The sequence below is a fragment of the Erigeron canadensis genome, chromosome 5 (assembly GCF_010389155.1).
Source record: "Erigeron canadensis isolate Cc75 chromosome 5, C_canadensis_v1, whole genome shotgun sequence".
Lineage (NCBI taxonomy): Eukaryota > Viridiplantae > Streptophyta > Magnoliopsida > Asterales > Asteraceae > Erigeron > Erigeron canadensis.
In genome coordinates, this window is record NC_057765.1 from 36,446,983 (window position 1) to 36,463,897 (window position 16,915).

The following is a 16,915-nucleotide window of genomic DNA, read 5'->3' on the forward strand; positions in this document are numbered from 1 at the left end:
TAGAATGGTCTTATTCAATATAAATGTTACAATAATTGTTGTGTAGGGATCCGCTCACTTATTTATACTTAGCTTTGTTTACATTTTGTGTTTGTATTTTTAACTAACTTATCATAATACATACACAAGATTATTCCTTCCATTTGAAATATTTTATATTTTTTTAACTAACAATTATTACACTACGAATATAGATTTGGAGTTTCGAGTTGAGCCTAAAATCAAAATAAGAACATGATAAAATTGAAACCTCTAAATTAACATCATTACTTCGTTTATATAACACAAACATAAAAGATTTTCTTATCACCGTTCTTAATGAAAACATTCATTAAAAGACATATGTTAAGAACCACTACAACTAATTACCATTCATGATATATTCAACCTCACGGGTCCTCACCACCTTGTTTCATAACTATTGCATGAACATCATATTATTACCTATAAAATCAGTTATTAACTATATGAAAATTTTATCTTGCACGTTAAGGTGGAACATATTATGATGCGCCATCTTTTATTAAAATTTTTGATTTTGCCTTTCAAACTTTAACAACGATGATTTCTAATCCTAAAATATATTTTCTTAACTATGTTATTTTTGTTTTTAATTGGTATCTTTATCATATCTAATCCTAATATATATATATTTTTTAATTTTTTCTTAACCATATTATTTTCGTTTTTAATCCGTGGTAGGTATTTTTTTCTTAACTTGTTAAAATCAATTTGAAAAGAGATTAAACTTTTGTTTAAAACCTGTTTATCTTAATAATAAAAAAAGTACTTAACAAACAAACAAACAAACCCACCAAAGCAAAAAGCGTAATCTTAAAACACACCCTAACAAGACGTAACTCATCACCTACAACTTTTTCCAAACTATCAAAATATTCAATTGCATTTATATAAACAATTTTCTTTTTCTTTTTAGATCTAAATCGAAATAAATAAATAAATAAATAATTTCAATTTTAATTTCCAAAACCTAACTCACACCAAGATCCATCCAAATTCCTCAATCAGCTCAAAGGTCTTACTTCAATTCCCTTCCATTTTCCCAATTTTACTATTTTTTTTTTTCACAATTTACTTCAATTATTATTTCATTAATATTATTATTATATAAATAAGTTTAAATCTGAAATTGCTACATTTTGCAGGTCCTTTTTTATATAGCGTGATATGAATTCGAGGATTTAAGTAGAATTAATTTAAAATTAGTATTAATTTAATGGATAAAAATAAAAACCGCACCGATCTGCTTGCTGCTGGCCGTAAAAAGGTTAGTTTTATTTTTCATTTTACTATATTTAATTTATTTTTTTTGATTTATTTTAGTTAAATTGTTATAGGTTAGTTATAAGCTTAGAATTGTTACTGTTTAGTTGACGATTGAGAACGAATGAGAATCGATGTTAGTTTATCGATTTTTGAACTGATTTTGTGTTACTGAAAGTAACGATGATTTGTTAGTCGTTTTATCGGACCTCGGTTGTATCGTATATGCAATCTGTAACTTGCTCTGGCTGCCATAGTAAGATTTAGTTTTTATTGAACTAGCATTGTACGATAATGATACGGCCGATGACAGATAATTTGTTGAGTTTTTTAAATTTTATATCTAAGTTATATAATGATGATGTGGTTGTTATTGTTAGTGACTTGGTTTATAAGTTAGGTTTTGTTGAGGTTATGTAGCTTGTTATGGCTGCCATAGTAAGATTTCGCTTTTACTTGACTAGCATAGTAGCGTAATACTTGCACACTTTGGCGGTGGTAGATAGTAGGTAAGATGTGGTTAGAAAATCTGATAGATAGTTGTAACTTTACCTGGCTATTCATGAATTAAAGCTGATCTGATTCTTTCTTCGTCAAGTGGCAATAATCAATATTCCGTGTGACTATTGAGTAGCCAATCGCACAACTTTTGTTTCTGATATTGATTAATGGGTTATATAAACGGTGAACTAGGCTTTGTATTCGTCATGCAACTAGATGTATAGTTATGTACCTACAAATATAATATATATATATATATTTTTAGACAATATGGCCAAATACTCATCTTGTTTGTACAACACATGCCCTTAGCTGTATGCATTGTAAGCATAGATAAACAAATAATCATTTATGCTATCGTTTTATTTGTATATTCCAGTATTGCCTAATTGATTTTGACAACAAATTCTATTGCCAACTGCCAAGCAAGCTTTAAAGTTCTAGTTGAGTTGCCACATCAGCCTTTTGGTTATAATTTTAAAGAATGATATATTGGAGAACAGAGATTTGGCTTGTGTTTAGTTTTCTAGAAATACGTTTGACTCAGATTTGGCTATTGTGTGCTTTATCAGCTTCAGCAGTATCGGCAAAAGAAGGATGGTAAAGGCGGTAAATCGTCAGGTAAGGCCAATAAACCTGAACCTGATGTGGTTGCTGATGAATCTTCATCTTTTTCTAAATCTACAAAGGGGAAGATACAACTCCCAGCCCCAGAAGCCCCTGTGGAAGGTTCGACAACAGAAGCACCTGTAGAAGGTTCAGCCACAGAAGCACCTGTTGAAAGTTTGGCCACAGAAGCACCTGTTGGAGGTTCGGTCGCAGAGCTTGCTAATTCATCTAATGATGGCGTCACGACTCCTGATCTCTCTACATCAAATCTACCAATAGAAGTTGCTGAAGCTGATGAGTCAATAAATGTGTCGGTGCCAGATGAAGATCTGCACAGCTCTAATATTGATGATGTAACACTAACTGTCTCCTCTCCAAGAACTGTTAATATTGAAGGTAACTCGGAAAGTGGACATGTCCCCGTGACTCCTGTTGGCTTGAAGGCCGTTCTTGATGATGGTTTTGCTCGCAAAGCAGGTGAAGCAAAAGCTGTGAGTGGGGAAGATCAGGTACCAGATGTAGGTTGTGCCTGTATTCTCTTGTTCTCAACTACTATTTCTTATCACCATTTTTGATTCAATTATATATTAATATCAGTATATAACATTAATATTCATAAAAACAAGTCCCAAAATTCTAAAAATGTATCCATTTCTGTGGTTTATAATCAAAATCCCTTTTGTTGTTTGGTAGGGGCAATGCAGGAACAGGATATTTCATGTGCAGAACCAGATAATAACACCAGTTCTATAGAACTTGAAGTGAATGAGACAGCTCAAATTTTTAAAGGGGAAGTTGAAGAAGACAGTAAGAGGGATAACACAAGTAGTGCAATAGAACAAAATAGTGAATGTGAACATGATGTAGTCTCTAATAGTTCAGATTTACATTCTTCATCTGCGCTCCCTTCTTCTGATCCTGAACTTCAAATTCTGCCAATAGAAGACGTAGCGGTGGGATTTCACAGTGGTGATGAGTTACGGCCTACTTTAGGTGAATCTGAGGTCAACCCAGTTAGCCATACTCAGCTTGCAAAGGCAAGAGAGTTAGTTGGTGGTGATCTGAAGACTGATGTTGATATGAAGTCTGGCTCTATTGAAATCTCCGAGAGACTTAGAGACCAGTTGTATATCTATAATATCGAGAAAGAGTTGTTATATATGCAACTATGTGAAGAATTGAATGAGCGGAAGGAGTTTGATTACGAGAAGTCATCTTCGAGTGCTTTCAGCGATCTTGAAGGGAAGAACAAGCTTCTTTCTGAAGAGCTTGCCAAACATAAGTCTGAACTGAATAGAGTTACAGGTGAAATGGAGAAGCTTCAGAGAGAATTTTCTATTTCGAAGACAGACTTAGACCAGTCCTCTGTTCGTTTAGAGGAGTTGCAGGTTGAACTTGAAAAGTCTGAACATCAGCTGTCAAACGTGTCATCTGAATTGGTTGACTGCAGGAGTTTGTTGTCAGATTTTCAGGCAAAAAATGAAAACTTGAATTTGTATATTGCTTCATTGACTGAGGAGAAACAAAAACTAGACAAGGAGAAAGAAAATGGGATTCTGGAGAATGAAAATTTAACAAAAAAATTGTTGGAGCTTAAATCGTTACTGGACTCATCGCAGGTTGAGAATGTCAACACCAAAGAAACTCTTGCTCTTGTAATGGGTGAGAGAGCTAAACTGGAAAATGAGAAGGAAAATTATGTTTCTGAGAAGGAGACTTTGCTTACTGAATTGGCAGAATGGAAGACATCAATGGAAGCACTTCAGGTGGAGATCGCCAGTTTAATTGGGGTCCTTGCATCAGAGAGGGAGGATAGAAGTAAACTGGAGGAAACAAATGGGCATTTTGCTGATCAGAATAAGAAATTTTCTATGGAGATACTAGAATCCCAACACTTGGTGGAAAGTTTACGGTCAGAAATTGCTAGCTTTGAAAAGGAGAGAACCAGACTTGGAGAAGATATTAATCGATTGAGTATTGAAAAGGAGGAAGTTTTGACAGAATTGGTGGGATGGAAGAGATCAATGGAATCACTTCAGGTGGAGAATGCAAGTTTGAAGGGGGTTCTTATGTCAGAGAGGGAGGATAGAAGTAAACTAGAGGAAACAAATGGGCACCTTGTTGAGCAGAGTAAGAAATTTTCTTTTGAGTTATTAGAATCCCAACAGTTGGTGGAAAATTTACGTTTAGAAATTGCTAGCTTTGAAAAGGAGAGATCCAGACTCGAAGAAGAGATCAACTATCTAAGTATTAAAAAGGAGGAAGCTTTGACAGAATTAACAGACTGCAAAACTTGTATGGAGGATCTGCAGTCACAATATGAGAAGTCCATGTCTGACTTTCAAGACGGGGCACATCGATTTGAACAACTCATCGTGGAAAATGTCACTCTTACCAGTGATTTGGATATGTACAAAGCAAAGATCAGTGAATTTGATGACTGGAAAATGAAGACTGAGCAGAAAGCCTTTCAGGAAATGACTATTGAAGACAGCTCTCAGCATGTACTTGAGCAGGGTGTAAGGGTAATTTCTCATCACGAGACAAGTGGCAAGACACCATCTGACGGCAAACTAGAAGATCAGAGTAACAGTTTGGAGGAAACATTCTTTAAACATATGATTTTGGATGAATTTGTGAAGCAATACGTGTCTACCGTTGAAGCCAAAAAGAGTGAACTTGTATCTCTGTGTGAAGACTTGAGGCGGGAAAGGGTCATTGCTAAAACCAAGAACTCCGAGCTTACAGAAAACCTCTGCAGATCTGAATCAAGAATCAATGAATTGCAAGCAGAAGTTGATGAACTACAACAACTGGAAACTCTTTACAGTAAGCTGGATGCATGTATCGGTTTCAATGAAACCGATGATGGTCAACCTACGAGTACTCGTGTGGCTAATTCTGTTGACCAAGCTCTTGCAGTGATCCAGGAACTGCAAGAAAAGCTTGAAGATGCTCTTAGGAACCACAACTTGCTTTCTGATTCTTTCAAAGAAATGACTGAAAAGACCAAGGATCTAGAAGGGAGAAATGAACTGGCTTTCTATGTAATACATAAAGTATTTGATAATCTTCAGAAAATTGTGAACGATACAGGTGTGTCTGTACAAGAAAGTCAACATGATACTACAAGTGAGCAGTTGGATCATCTAGAAATCAGCAACTATGATGTCTTCATTGAAAAGCTGATTATGATTCTTCGTGAACGAGCCCAACTTGAATCCAAGAATAGAGAATACACCTTGGAGTTGTTGCAAAGAATAAAAGATTTGGAGGAATTTAATCAAAGGTGTATTCATCCAGAGATTATTGTCAAGTTGTTTGAAGATATCCAGTCTTTGGCTAGGCTAGATGACATTGAGATGAAACCAGATGAACCCATGTCTTCCTTAGAGTCTATAGTTCAATTTTTCATTACGAATTTGAAGTCTAATGAAAAGAAATTGATCGAGTTGCAGAATCAAATAGACAACTTAACCCTCTCCATCGTTACGTATGGAATTGAAAGTGAAATTCTAAAGGGAAGTTTGGTTAGTGCAACGGAGCAGCTTGGTACTGTTCAATCTGAAACACAATTAAAAGAAATTGAACTTCATCAATCTGAGCAACGTGTATCTGCCCTCCGGGAAAAGCTTCACATTGCTGTTACAAAAGGAAAAGGTTTAATTCAGCAGCGTGACAGTTTGAAACAGAATCTAACTGCAACATCGAATGAGTTGGAGAAATGCCGGCATGAGTTACAGTTGAAAGATGCCACTCTTCAAGAAACCGAGACAAAATTGAAAAACTATTCTGAAGCAGGTGAGAGAATGGAAGCCCTTGAATCTGAGCTCTCCTACATTAGGAATTCAGCTACTGCATTGAGGGAATCTTTTCTTTTAAAAGATTCAGTTCTTCAGAGAATTGAAGAGATTCTAGAAGATTTGGAGCTTCCAGAAGATTTTCATGCGAGAGATATCATTGACAAAATTGATTGGTTAGCAAAGTCAATTTCTCAGAGCCAGTTTCCTTCTAGCATTTCAAATCAAATAAGTTCAGTTCCAATTGAAAGAACTCGTTCATATCCTGAATCACGGGCTTTGGACGGCTGGAGAGAAGATTTTGAACTATCTTCAGGTCCAGATGATGAATTGAGAAGAAACTATGAAGAACTTCAAAATAAATTCTATGGGTTGGCTGAGCAGAATGAAATGCTAGAGCAATCACTAATGGAGAGAAATAATCTTGTTCAACATTGGGAAGAAGTTTTGGGGAAGATAAATATCCCACCACAGCTGCGATCCTTGGAACCAGAAGATAGAATTGAGTGGTTAACAGTCTCTCTTTCGGAGGCAAATGACCGTTGTCACCTACTTCAGCAGGATATTAATGATTTGGAAAAGGTTCGTGAATCTCTTACTGCTGATCTTGAAGAGAGTCAAAGGAGATTGATTGACCTTGAATCAGCTCTAAAGTCAATTACCATTGAAGGTGAACAGCTATCTGCTAGCTTGGAGGTGAAAAGTCATGATTATAATAAAATTTGTGAGAAAGTTTTATTATATGAAACCGAGATTGATAAACTGCAAAAGGAAGTTAGTGTATTGCGATTAAAGTTGGATGAGAAGCGTGTGGATGTGGAGCATACACAACATCTTCATGGTGAAATTAGGCGGTTACAGAATTTACTCATGGAGATGCTGCAACTTCCAGAAACAGAAGATCTTGATTCAAATACAAGTGATATCCAGTGTCTGGAAGCATTACTGAGGAAGCTTGTAGACAGATATGTCATCGAAACAAGTGGGTTGGCTCATAGAGAAAGAAGTGTTGACCAATTAAACGTGCAGGAGGAGTTGGAAAGCAAATTGGAGGAGGTTGAAGGTGAGTTAGTGCGAGTGAAGGATGAAAGAGAGAGACATGTGGCAGAAAGTCAATCTTTGGTCCATGAAATCGACACATTACAGGTCAAGAATCAAGAGTTGCAGAATTTACTTGCTCAGGAAGAGCAAAAGACTGCTGCTGTTAAAGAGAAGTTAAATGTCGCTGTTAGAAAAGGGAAGTCTTTGGTCCAAGTGCGAGACAGTATGAAGCAAACTATCAATGATTTGACTTCTCAGGTGGAGCGCTTGAATGCTGAGATGAAAGTTCGGGAAAATAAAATATTGGAGCTCCAGCAGAAGATGAAAGATTTGTTCACTTTCCAAGAATTGGTGGAAAATAAAGACTCTGAAATTCAATATATGAATAATCGTCTGAAAGAAGCTGACAGCGAGCTACAGGAAAAAAGCAACACGTTGAACATGATTCTAAGTTCCTTAGGGGAGATTGATCTTGGGGTTGACATGACTACTGATGACCCCTTTGAGAAAATGAAACAAATTGAGAAAGTGTTGCAGGATTTACAAGTTGCAATTTCGTCTGCTGAACATGATTCTAAAAGATCCAAAAGAGCAGCTGAACTACTTGTTGCAGAATTAAATGAGGTTCAGGAAAGAAATGAAGATCTTCTCGAGGAGCTATCGAGAACTACCATGGAAAGGGATACGGCAGTGGCTGCTAAACAAGAATCCGTCACTCGCATTGAACAGTTATCTGCTCTTCATTTAGAGGAACGGAGAAGCCATATTTCTGAACTCATGAATTTGAAATCTGGTTTAGACCAATTACAGCCTGGGTTCAGCAAAATATACGATATCCTTAATGATGTTTTGCCCAAAGACTTGGATCATCTATACAATCTTGAATCCAATGTTGAGTCAATGTTGGAATTAAGTGGTACTTCTAATGTTGGTGGCCAAACTCTAAATAGTTCTCATGGTGGCATTAGCTCCAAGTCAGAGTTCAAGGTAAACTAGCGGTTGCACCTCTACTTTTTTTTTAATTCAGCTCAGTTATCGGGTACTATTCAACCTTTTTTCTTTATATATCTCAAGTTGTTAAAATGTTTTAAAGTCACACTTTTAATGTAGTTGTCAACCTTCTTCATTAGAAAATAACTTATCATCAATAATAATCTATACTATATTATAAAGCAAATTCACTTTTCAACTTTCAACATTTAATTTCAACAATGTACATATGATAATGCATGATATACCATACATCAATGCATACAACTTTCTCTCTCCTTCATAAATCATTTTATTCCTCTATTTCTTTCAAAATCTTTTATCTCAATAACTGTACATCGATAAATTATAAAAATTATATGGGTGTTCTTAAAATTTCATGCTCTTTCATTAGAGATGTCATTCGATATACTTTTGACGAATTTTTAAATCCGAGGACGAAGCCCGTACGGCTAAGGCATTTGACTATGACACTATATGACATATAACCTCCTATGACCTATCACACTCTATGACCTATCACCCTCATCATTTTACTGCCACAACGCGCGGGTACTTGCTCTCGTCTACAATAATAGCTTATCTCTTGTCAAGGTTATATTACTTATTACATATAAGAGGTCGCTATTCAGACTCATTTACTTATAAATGGGTTGATGGAGCTTTTTTTTTTTAGGTACAATGGAAATATACTGATGGCCCATGTTGATTCTGTACCATATTTTACAAGTTATGACCCATTAGGCAACCCATTTGACCCGTCCAATTTCCAACTCTGCTAGTTATCAATAGTGGTTTACTTCTTCTTATACTAGGACTTACTATTGAGTCCTCTTGTTACAGAGTTAAGTGGATGAGAAATTTATATCATTCTTGTTGTACACTTACACAGATACCCATTATACTTCTGATTAGATTCTTATCACAGGTCAATGCTCATTCAGAACTATTTCTGGACAGCAATGACAGCCAGATCACTGATTTGTGGAGGTTTATTCGGAGCCACATTAAAGAGTTCGTAAGTAATGTCAATGGTATTGAAAAGGGTTTACAGAGCCATTCAAAATCTTTACATGAAAAAGTTATTTCTTTATCCGAGGCAATGGCAGCTCTTTCTAGAGAAACAACCTCCCATAATTCTTCCATTGAATCTGCAAAGGAAGAGATTGCCTGGTTAGAATCCACTTGTAAACGTAAAGAGACAGAAAATTTAGTGCTGCGTAAATATGTATCAGTTCTGTATAAAGGTTGCAAGGATTCAGTTTTAGAAATTGAGAAAAGTAAAGGCCAAGTTGTTGCAAGTGATTTTCCTGGTGAAGACTTTTTAAGTGGAGAAATTCTTTCTGTCTCCGAAGAGCATATTATTAGCATGGTGAACAGATTATTGTCACTTGTGAAGGAATTTAACACTATTAATGCTGAGAATGTGGAAGTTAACCTAAATGAAATGAAGTCTACGATATCTAGTTTACAAAGGGAACTAACAGAAAAGGATGTTCAGAAAGAGAGAATATGTGTGGATCTTGTCGGCCAGATAAAGAGAGCTGAAGCAGCTGCTATGAGCCACTTGCAAGAACTTGAACCTGCAAAGGCTCAAGTAAGTGATTTAAAAGGACAGTGTCAGGTGTTGGAACAAAGGGTTAAAGAGCTAGAAGGTCAAGAATCTGTTTTGGTTGACTTACATGGGAAGGTCAAATCACTTACCGAAGCAATGACAGCAAAAGAACAAGGTCGTGTTTTTACAAAGTTTGTTATTCTTTGATTTGTGCAGGGAATAATTTCTAATCGATTTTGACCTGTTGACTGCAGAAAATGAAGCGTTATTGCAGGCACTTGATGAAGAGGAGGCCCAAATGGAAGACTTAAGGAACAAGGTCACTGAATTAGAAGAACTTGTGCAGCAAAAAAATGTTGATTTGGAGACTGCTGAAGCTGCTCGTGGCAAAGCTTTAAAGAAGCTTTCTATCACCGTGAGCAGATTTGATGAACTCCATCATCTGTCTGAAACCCTCGTGTCTGAGGTTGATAAGCTCCAATCTCAGCTTCAAGAACGGGATTCTGAAATCTCTTTTTTGAGAGACGAAGTTACACGTTGCACCAGTGATTCCTTGCTAGCACTGGAAACTGACAAAAGGGGTTTGACTGAGATCCAGGAGATCTTGACTTGGTTAGATTCAATGGTTTCTGGAGTGGATACTAATAATATGCATCTTAATGATGACAAAATCAATCAGGTTCATGAAGGGAAGGAAATACTTAAGAAGCAGATCACATCTATCTTTTCAGAACTGAAAGATCTAAGACAAGTGTCACAAAGCAAGGATGATCAATTGCACATAGAAAGGAGCAAAGTTGATGATTTGATGCGTAGAAGGGAACTTCTTGAGAATTCTTTGAAGGAAACAGAATCTCGACTAAGTTTACATGAAAATAATGGTGATTCTGCACCAGGGACGTCTATGACTTCTGAAATTGTTGAAGTAGAACCTGCGGTAAATGATTTTAAACTTCTAGATCCTTATGGTAAGTTACCAACAAATTGATCATTTATCAATTATAAAATACCAATTATTTCTGTGCAGCTCAATAAATGGCCAATGCAAGGGACCTCCATGGCACCTCAAGTTCGAAGCTTGCGCAAAGTAAACAACGACCAGCTTGCCATTTCGATAAATGATATGGACTCTGATGATAGGGATAAGTTAGAAGACGACGATGATGATAAAGGTAGTTAGTTCTCTATGCTTACTTTGATTTTACTTTATTTATCAGTTATTCTAAATTCATCATCCATGGTGAACTTTAAATTAAAAGTGGAAATGTGTATTCTTATGCATTTTTTTACTTTCTGTTTTGTTCACTCAGCTCATGGTTTTAAGTCTCTTACTACATCGAAACTTGTCCCAAGATTCACTAGGCCCATTACAGACTTCGTTGATGGCTTATGGTAGATTCTCTCTCTCTCTCTCTCTCTCTCTCTACACATTCATACTCACTGACACAGTTTTTGTGTTTGCAGATCTATCTTTTCTTTATATTATTTAACTGAATATGAGCTATCTTTGGAAGTAAGGATCATCATGCTTTTTCTTTTGCAATGCTATGTTTCAGGGTATCATGTGATAGAACATTGATGCGACAGCCTGCTCTGCGGTTGAGTCTTATTCTTTACTGGGCCGTGATGCATGCACTTCTTGCAATTTTTGTAGTGTGAGAAACAGCTGACCTGGTTAGACTCTCTCTGTGTGTGTGTGTGTGTGTGTGTGTGTATGGTGAAGTGTCCATAACTTTGTGATTTTTTGGAAAAATGCAGAACAAGGTTTTATGATAGCTTTTGCTGTATTGTTTCCTAATAAAATGTTTCACTTGGTTTTATTTACCAATGTTTTCATTTCTGATGCAACCAAATATGTTAAGTAATTGAAGTATTTATGGAATTTCTTACTTTGAAAACCAGTTTATCTGCATGCTTTAGGTTTTTCTATATGGCTAAAAGGCAAAATGTTGTATTTATTGTGTAATCACCCAATAGTGAAACTGGACAATTGGTGCACTTATTTTTTTTTTTTCATATGGACTAGTTTGTGAAAGATTTGTTCTCTGGTTGGTACCCGATTTCATAAACAATTTACTCTTTTTTGCAGGTTCTCATTTGATAGAAAATACGGCGGACTCGATGGCCATAGACTAGTTTGCACAAATATGGTTGATTCTTTATTTAGCTAAACCAAGCACAAGGGGGTGTGATTTCTCCATATTTTATCAGAAAATCACAGATTGCTTCTTGTTCAATGAATTATAAACCTCACCAATAAGTCGGGCATGTCTTGTAAGTTCTATAGTTTGCCTTCCAGTCAAGAACCATAGTTCGTCTTATGTGAATGCGAGTGGCCCTTGAAAATGTTTCAAACTTTTTCTTTTTACTTTTCCTTTCCCCTTTGTTTAGGGCAGGCAAGTGCATATATGTGTAGTTTTGTTATACCCAAGATGTCTGGGTTTAATTGTAAGATGATTGCATAGATTGTATGAGCAATGAAACTTCAGATTTTGATGTCTTCTTTTTGAGAACTCTTCAGCTTTTCTGCATACTATAATAGTACCTGTTGTTGTGACAGATAGTTTAAGCCTTTTAAGATGAAAACGATTTTTGAAATCAATTCTGCTAGGTTGGTATAATAGATAATTGTCATGTTTTTACATTTAAAAGTAATGATATTATGCTTTTATTCTAATATGAAAATGAATATTTTACTGTACAAAATATTAACCATTCTACGTATACATATGAAATACCCAAATAACTGTGTTCCAAAAATTTAGTGACGATTCATTGTGCATAGTCTTCCAAATTACGTGTATCCCTTCATGTTGATATGTTATTCATCAGTTATGTTTTCTCAACTACAAATCTTCTATCCAGATTTTGGTGTGTATAATACTTGGTTTTTGGAAACTAAATGTTGACATCAATTTAACAACGCTCCGGGAACCTCAAAATAGTAAAGGTTCATGATATTTTTATACAATCATTGATTTGTAATATTCACTGAACAATTGTAATATTAGTAATACTAGCCTTGTACCCGTGCGATGCGGCGGGGCATAAAAATAAAGCACCAGTTAAGTAGCGATACCGTGTTATTATATGAATTTATGATTCAACTCAAGTGTTTCCTAGTCTGGTAGAAAGTGCAAATCGCCATTATTTGTTTTAGAGTGAGCGTAATTATGTTGATCAATTATTAAATTTAGTAACACGTGTGTTTTTTTTGTTATATTATGTGAGCAACTTCAGTCTTCAGGGAAGGGATGGGACACGCGTAAGGTTTTTTTATAAGGATATTTTTGGAATTCCAGGGATAAAGAAATGATGGTAGTATAAATTAAAAGGATAAATTAGAGATTTTAAAGGTAAAGTGTTAAATTTTAAGGGGATAGTTTGTTTATATAGATAGTATAGATTTGAAGTCATAATCATGAATAACAATCATCCATAACCAACATCATATATAAGTGTCATTAACTTTTTTTACATTTTGTTTATGTTTTGAACAATTGAAACGCATATTGACCTAATTTAGAACGAGAGCAAGTACCCGCACGTTGCGGCGGTGAGATGATGTGGGTGATAGGTCATAGAGTGTGATAGCCAAATGCCTTAGCCGTACAGGCTCCGCCCTCGGAATTAAAAATTCATCGAAAGTATATCGAATGACATCTCTAATGAAAGGGCATGAAATTTTAAGAACACCTATATAATTTTTATAATTTATCGATGTACGGTTTTTGAGATAAAACTTGAATGAATTGGAGGAATAAATGATTTATGGAGAAGAGAGAAAACAAATGATTGGTTGAGATTTGAGGAGAGAGAAAGGGTGTTAGGTAAATATATAATTGAAATATTTGCATTTTGAGAAAGTAAATGTTAAAACTTAAAATATAAACAAGTGAGATTTGTTTTATAATATAGTATAAAATATAATAAACGTTTAGCAAAAGGATTAATTTGCAACACTTTTGACTAACTAATCATCCTTCAAAACGGCATGTCTCCTTTTGCCTTGAAATAAATGCTCATTATACAAAAACACAAAGTTTAAAAAAATCAATTATTGTACCTTTTCAACTAGATAAAAGTCCGTAAGAGAAGATCGATCATGCATCATGATTGGGAACACATGATTTTAGAACTATATAGGGGAATGATATCTTTGAACACTTAGTAGCCATAAAAAAATAAATCTATATTGTATAACTGTATAAAATATATATTGTTGTGTGTGAGAGATTAAAAGTGTTGGCATATGATCATATTATTATAAGTCGCATGTCCGGGAATAATTTAAGCCTACGGGGTCACACGAAATGACACGGTAACTCGATAATAACAATTGATATATTAAAGTAATATATTAATTAGTTTGATCACGAAATAATTAATTAAACATAATTAAAGGATTAATTATATTTAATTGATTAAAAAGGAGGATTAAAATGTGAAAATTGGAAAGTGGACTTGGACCAAAGTCCATTAAGGGGGACGGTTTCATCAAGGCTTTCCAAAGTCTTGATGGTTGCTTAGTTTCCAAGTTATTGTTAACCTAATATTACCCTATAAATACAAGGGTTAATTCAAGGTTTTTCATTCATTCAATTTACAAACAAATCCTCTCTTCTCTCTCCTTTTCTTCTTGTTTCGCCCGAACACCCCATCTCAAAGGGGTTTTCGGTTTTCGACTTTAAGTTTAGGGTTTTAAACAAAGGGTTGTTTAGGTTCGTGATCGGGGTACTAGCATACATTATTCGGGGTGTCTAGTGTGCGATCGTGGAGGGGTTTTGCTTTAAACCCTAAGCATTAATAATAATCTTATTATTATTATCTCAATTGGATCTTTGCATATAAGGTACACGTCTCAATTTTCTCTTTGTTAATTAATGTGATTGCATATATGTTTCGATTTCTTCCGTTGCGCTTATTCGTGATCTTGTATGTTTTACGTATTCATATTCTAACAAAAAGAACGCGGATATCACTTCCTTTGTGGATATGATTGGATCATATATACTAGGATTGTGCTAGTAAATTAAGATGTTAATTGCCTGGCTTAAACTTTAAGTAAATGAGTTATCAGGTAAAATACACTTTAATTCCATCGAAACGACATCACATTCCTAAAAGATACAAATGGATCTGGAAGCTATTTTATTCATGTAGTGGCGGTCGCTATCAAAACATCGAAGCAACAATATAATACGTTCAATTCAAGTACTTGTAACATCCCAGTATTTTAAGGTAATAGAAAATTAACCTTTTTTGTAGTTTTGACATTAAATTAATTTCCTAGTATTTTGTTTTGAGTTAAGGGATTAATTTAGTTGGAACTTTAGTGGCTAACGGGTATTTTACCCACAAAATACAATATGGGACGTGGCTAGCAGAGAAAAAAGCCAGCCACTAAGTTGATGATTCATGTTTTCCCACTCAAGCTCTTTTCTCTTCTAACTACTCCATTTTCTCAAAATCCTTCCATGGTTCATGCAATAGAAACTCAAATTGAAGAAGTTTAATCTTAAAAGCTATAACAATAATCATCTCCTATTGTGTTAGAATTGAAATTTGGGGCTTCCTTGGAGGTGGTGGTGACCGATTCTTTAAAGAAGAAAAAGAGGAAGAATTCCAATTTGAAAACCCTAATTCTTTGTTTCCCATTCTTGAGGTGTTGAAGATTAAATTGTCGATCTTGTAGCCTTGTTGTGTCAAATAGCCAAGTTTATGGTGAGTGTATATGCATATAATCATGTTCTTGTTACTAGAGGTCATAGGTGGGTAAATTCCTATGACCCATTAGATAGTTGTTTGTTAGAACTAGTAGGTGGGTAAATTCCTACTAGTCAATTTGTTTATAAGAGCTAGTAGGTGGGTAAATTCCTACTAGCCAAATTATCCATGGCCATGTTGAAAATGAATGTATGTTGTTTGAAATGTATGAAAAGGCTAGCTTGCTAGGCCTATATGGTGTTTGATGCACAAAGTTGAAATGACATGATTATGATTATATGTGTATGCATTCACTAAGCGTTGCTTATGTTTTAGTTGTTTAACTCTTTTATAGGAGTTGGTAGTAGCAAAGGTAAAGAAGTGATCGAGTGAAGTTCGAATTTGGAAGCTCTTGTCATTTGGAAGGTTGGCACTTGGATAATTTGGGTAGATGGTCCCTTTTGATACCCATTGGCTTTTGATACATGTTCTTTGGTCAAATTATTTTTGGATGAACTCCTGAAAGGTTGTAGTTGCGTTGGAAACTTTAGTAATGGTAGAATTTGTAACTAACTTGACAATTACCCAAGTAGGGTTATTGACCCGCTTGTGAAATTTTTGTAGTCAAAAGTCTTGTTAAAAGGAATGATTTCAATGTATGGGTGACTTATGCTCTAAAGGTCATGTTTTGGTATTCGGAAATGTTGAAGTTGAAATGGTGTTTTTGGTTTAACATTTAGAGTTAAGTGCGGGAAAACCTGATTTTAAACAAGTGGTTTGCTGCAGGTAGCCCCCACTACGCCGCAGTGGGAGCCTGCTTTAGCTCACTGCGCCGCAGTGGACTTTTGGTTAATGTTAGCCGAGATATATCACTGCGCCGCAGTGAGTGTGTCCTACCTCACTGTGCCGCAGTGAGCTTTCTTTCACTTTTGGCAGAGAATTTCCACTGCGCCGCAGTGGAGGTGGTCTCGCCTCACTGCGCCGCAGTGGACACCAAAAAAAAAAAAAAAAAAAATTATTCGATTTTGTTTAAAGAGGTTTGGGTCCTTACAGTACTAGTAGAGATGTATTTCAATTTATTGATGTTATTTAATTTATTTGATAATCTAAGCGATGTAAAACAAGAATCTTGCTTTTTTTTTTTGGTTTTGCTAAACAAAGTCTTAATGGCTTTCATTAAGGTGCATTAGATAGTTGTATATTTACCATAAAAATTAGGGGTGGGCTTTTGATATGGAAACGTACAACGTTTTTATGCATGTTAAATAAAGTCATAAGGGCTTTGTTTAGCATTTTCTTTTTTTCTTAATAAAAAACCTTAATCAGTAAGTCAACACAATCATATCATTTCGATACAAACCCAAGTATATAATATTTCCATTTTAAGAGATGAAACACAAGAATAAGAGAGCATATTTGAGAAGTAAGC

General features: G+C 35.2%; 1 protein-coding gene across 2 annotated transcripts; it reads left to right on the forward strand.

The window, feature by feature from the left end:
* Positions 1-1,166: 1,166 nt before the first annotated feature.
* LOC122599109 (putative leucine-rich repeat-containing protein DDB_G0290503) lies at positions 1,167-12,280 on the forward strand. 2 transcript variants are annotated; one of them, XM_043771570.1, is made up of 9 exons: positions 1,167-1,288; positions 2,358-2,916; positions 3,088-8,222; positions 9,154-9,955; positions 10,035-10,717; positions 10,808-10,952; positions 11,091-11,172; positions 11,337-11,454; positions 11,870-12,280. In XM_043771570.1, exons 1-8 carry the CDS (start codon positions 1,238-1,240, stop codon positions 11,437-11,439), a joined length of 7,560 nt encoding a protein of 2,519 aa, XP_043627505.1. In that variant the 5' UTR covers positions 1,167-1,237; the 3' UTR covers positions 11,440-11,454; positions 11,870-12,280. The 2 variants fall into 2 exon arrangements, with proteins under 2 accessions (XP_043627505.1, XP_043627506.1); XM_043771571.1 differs by having other exon boundaries at positions 2,358-2,903; positions 3,099-8,222.
* The last annotated feature ends 4,635 nt before the right edge of the window (positions 12,281-16,915 follow it).

Bases quoted from the DNA above. Each gene is read 5' to 3' on its own strand.
- LOC122599109 (XM_043771570.1), top strand. From the start codon at position 1,238: ATGGATAAAAATAAAAACCGCACCGATCTGCTTGCTGCTGGCCGTAAA. The intron at 1,289-2,357 runs GTTAGTTTTATT...GTGCTTTATCAG, and splicing joins TTGCTGCTGGCCGTAAAAAG to CTTCAGCAGTATCGGCAAAA. The intron at 2,917-3,087 runs GTTGTGCCTGTA...GTTGTTTGGTAG, and splicing joins AGATCAGGTACCAGATGTAG to GGGCAATGCAGGAACAGGAT.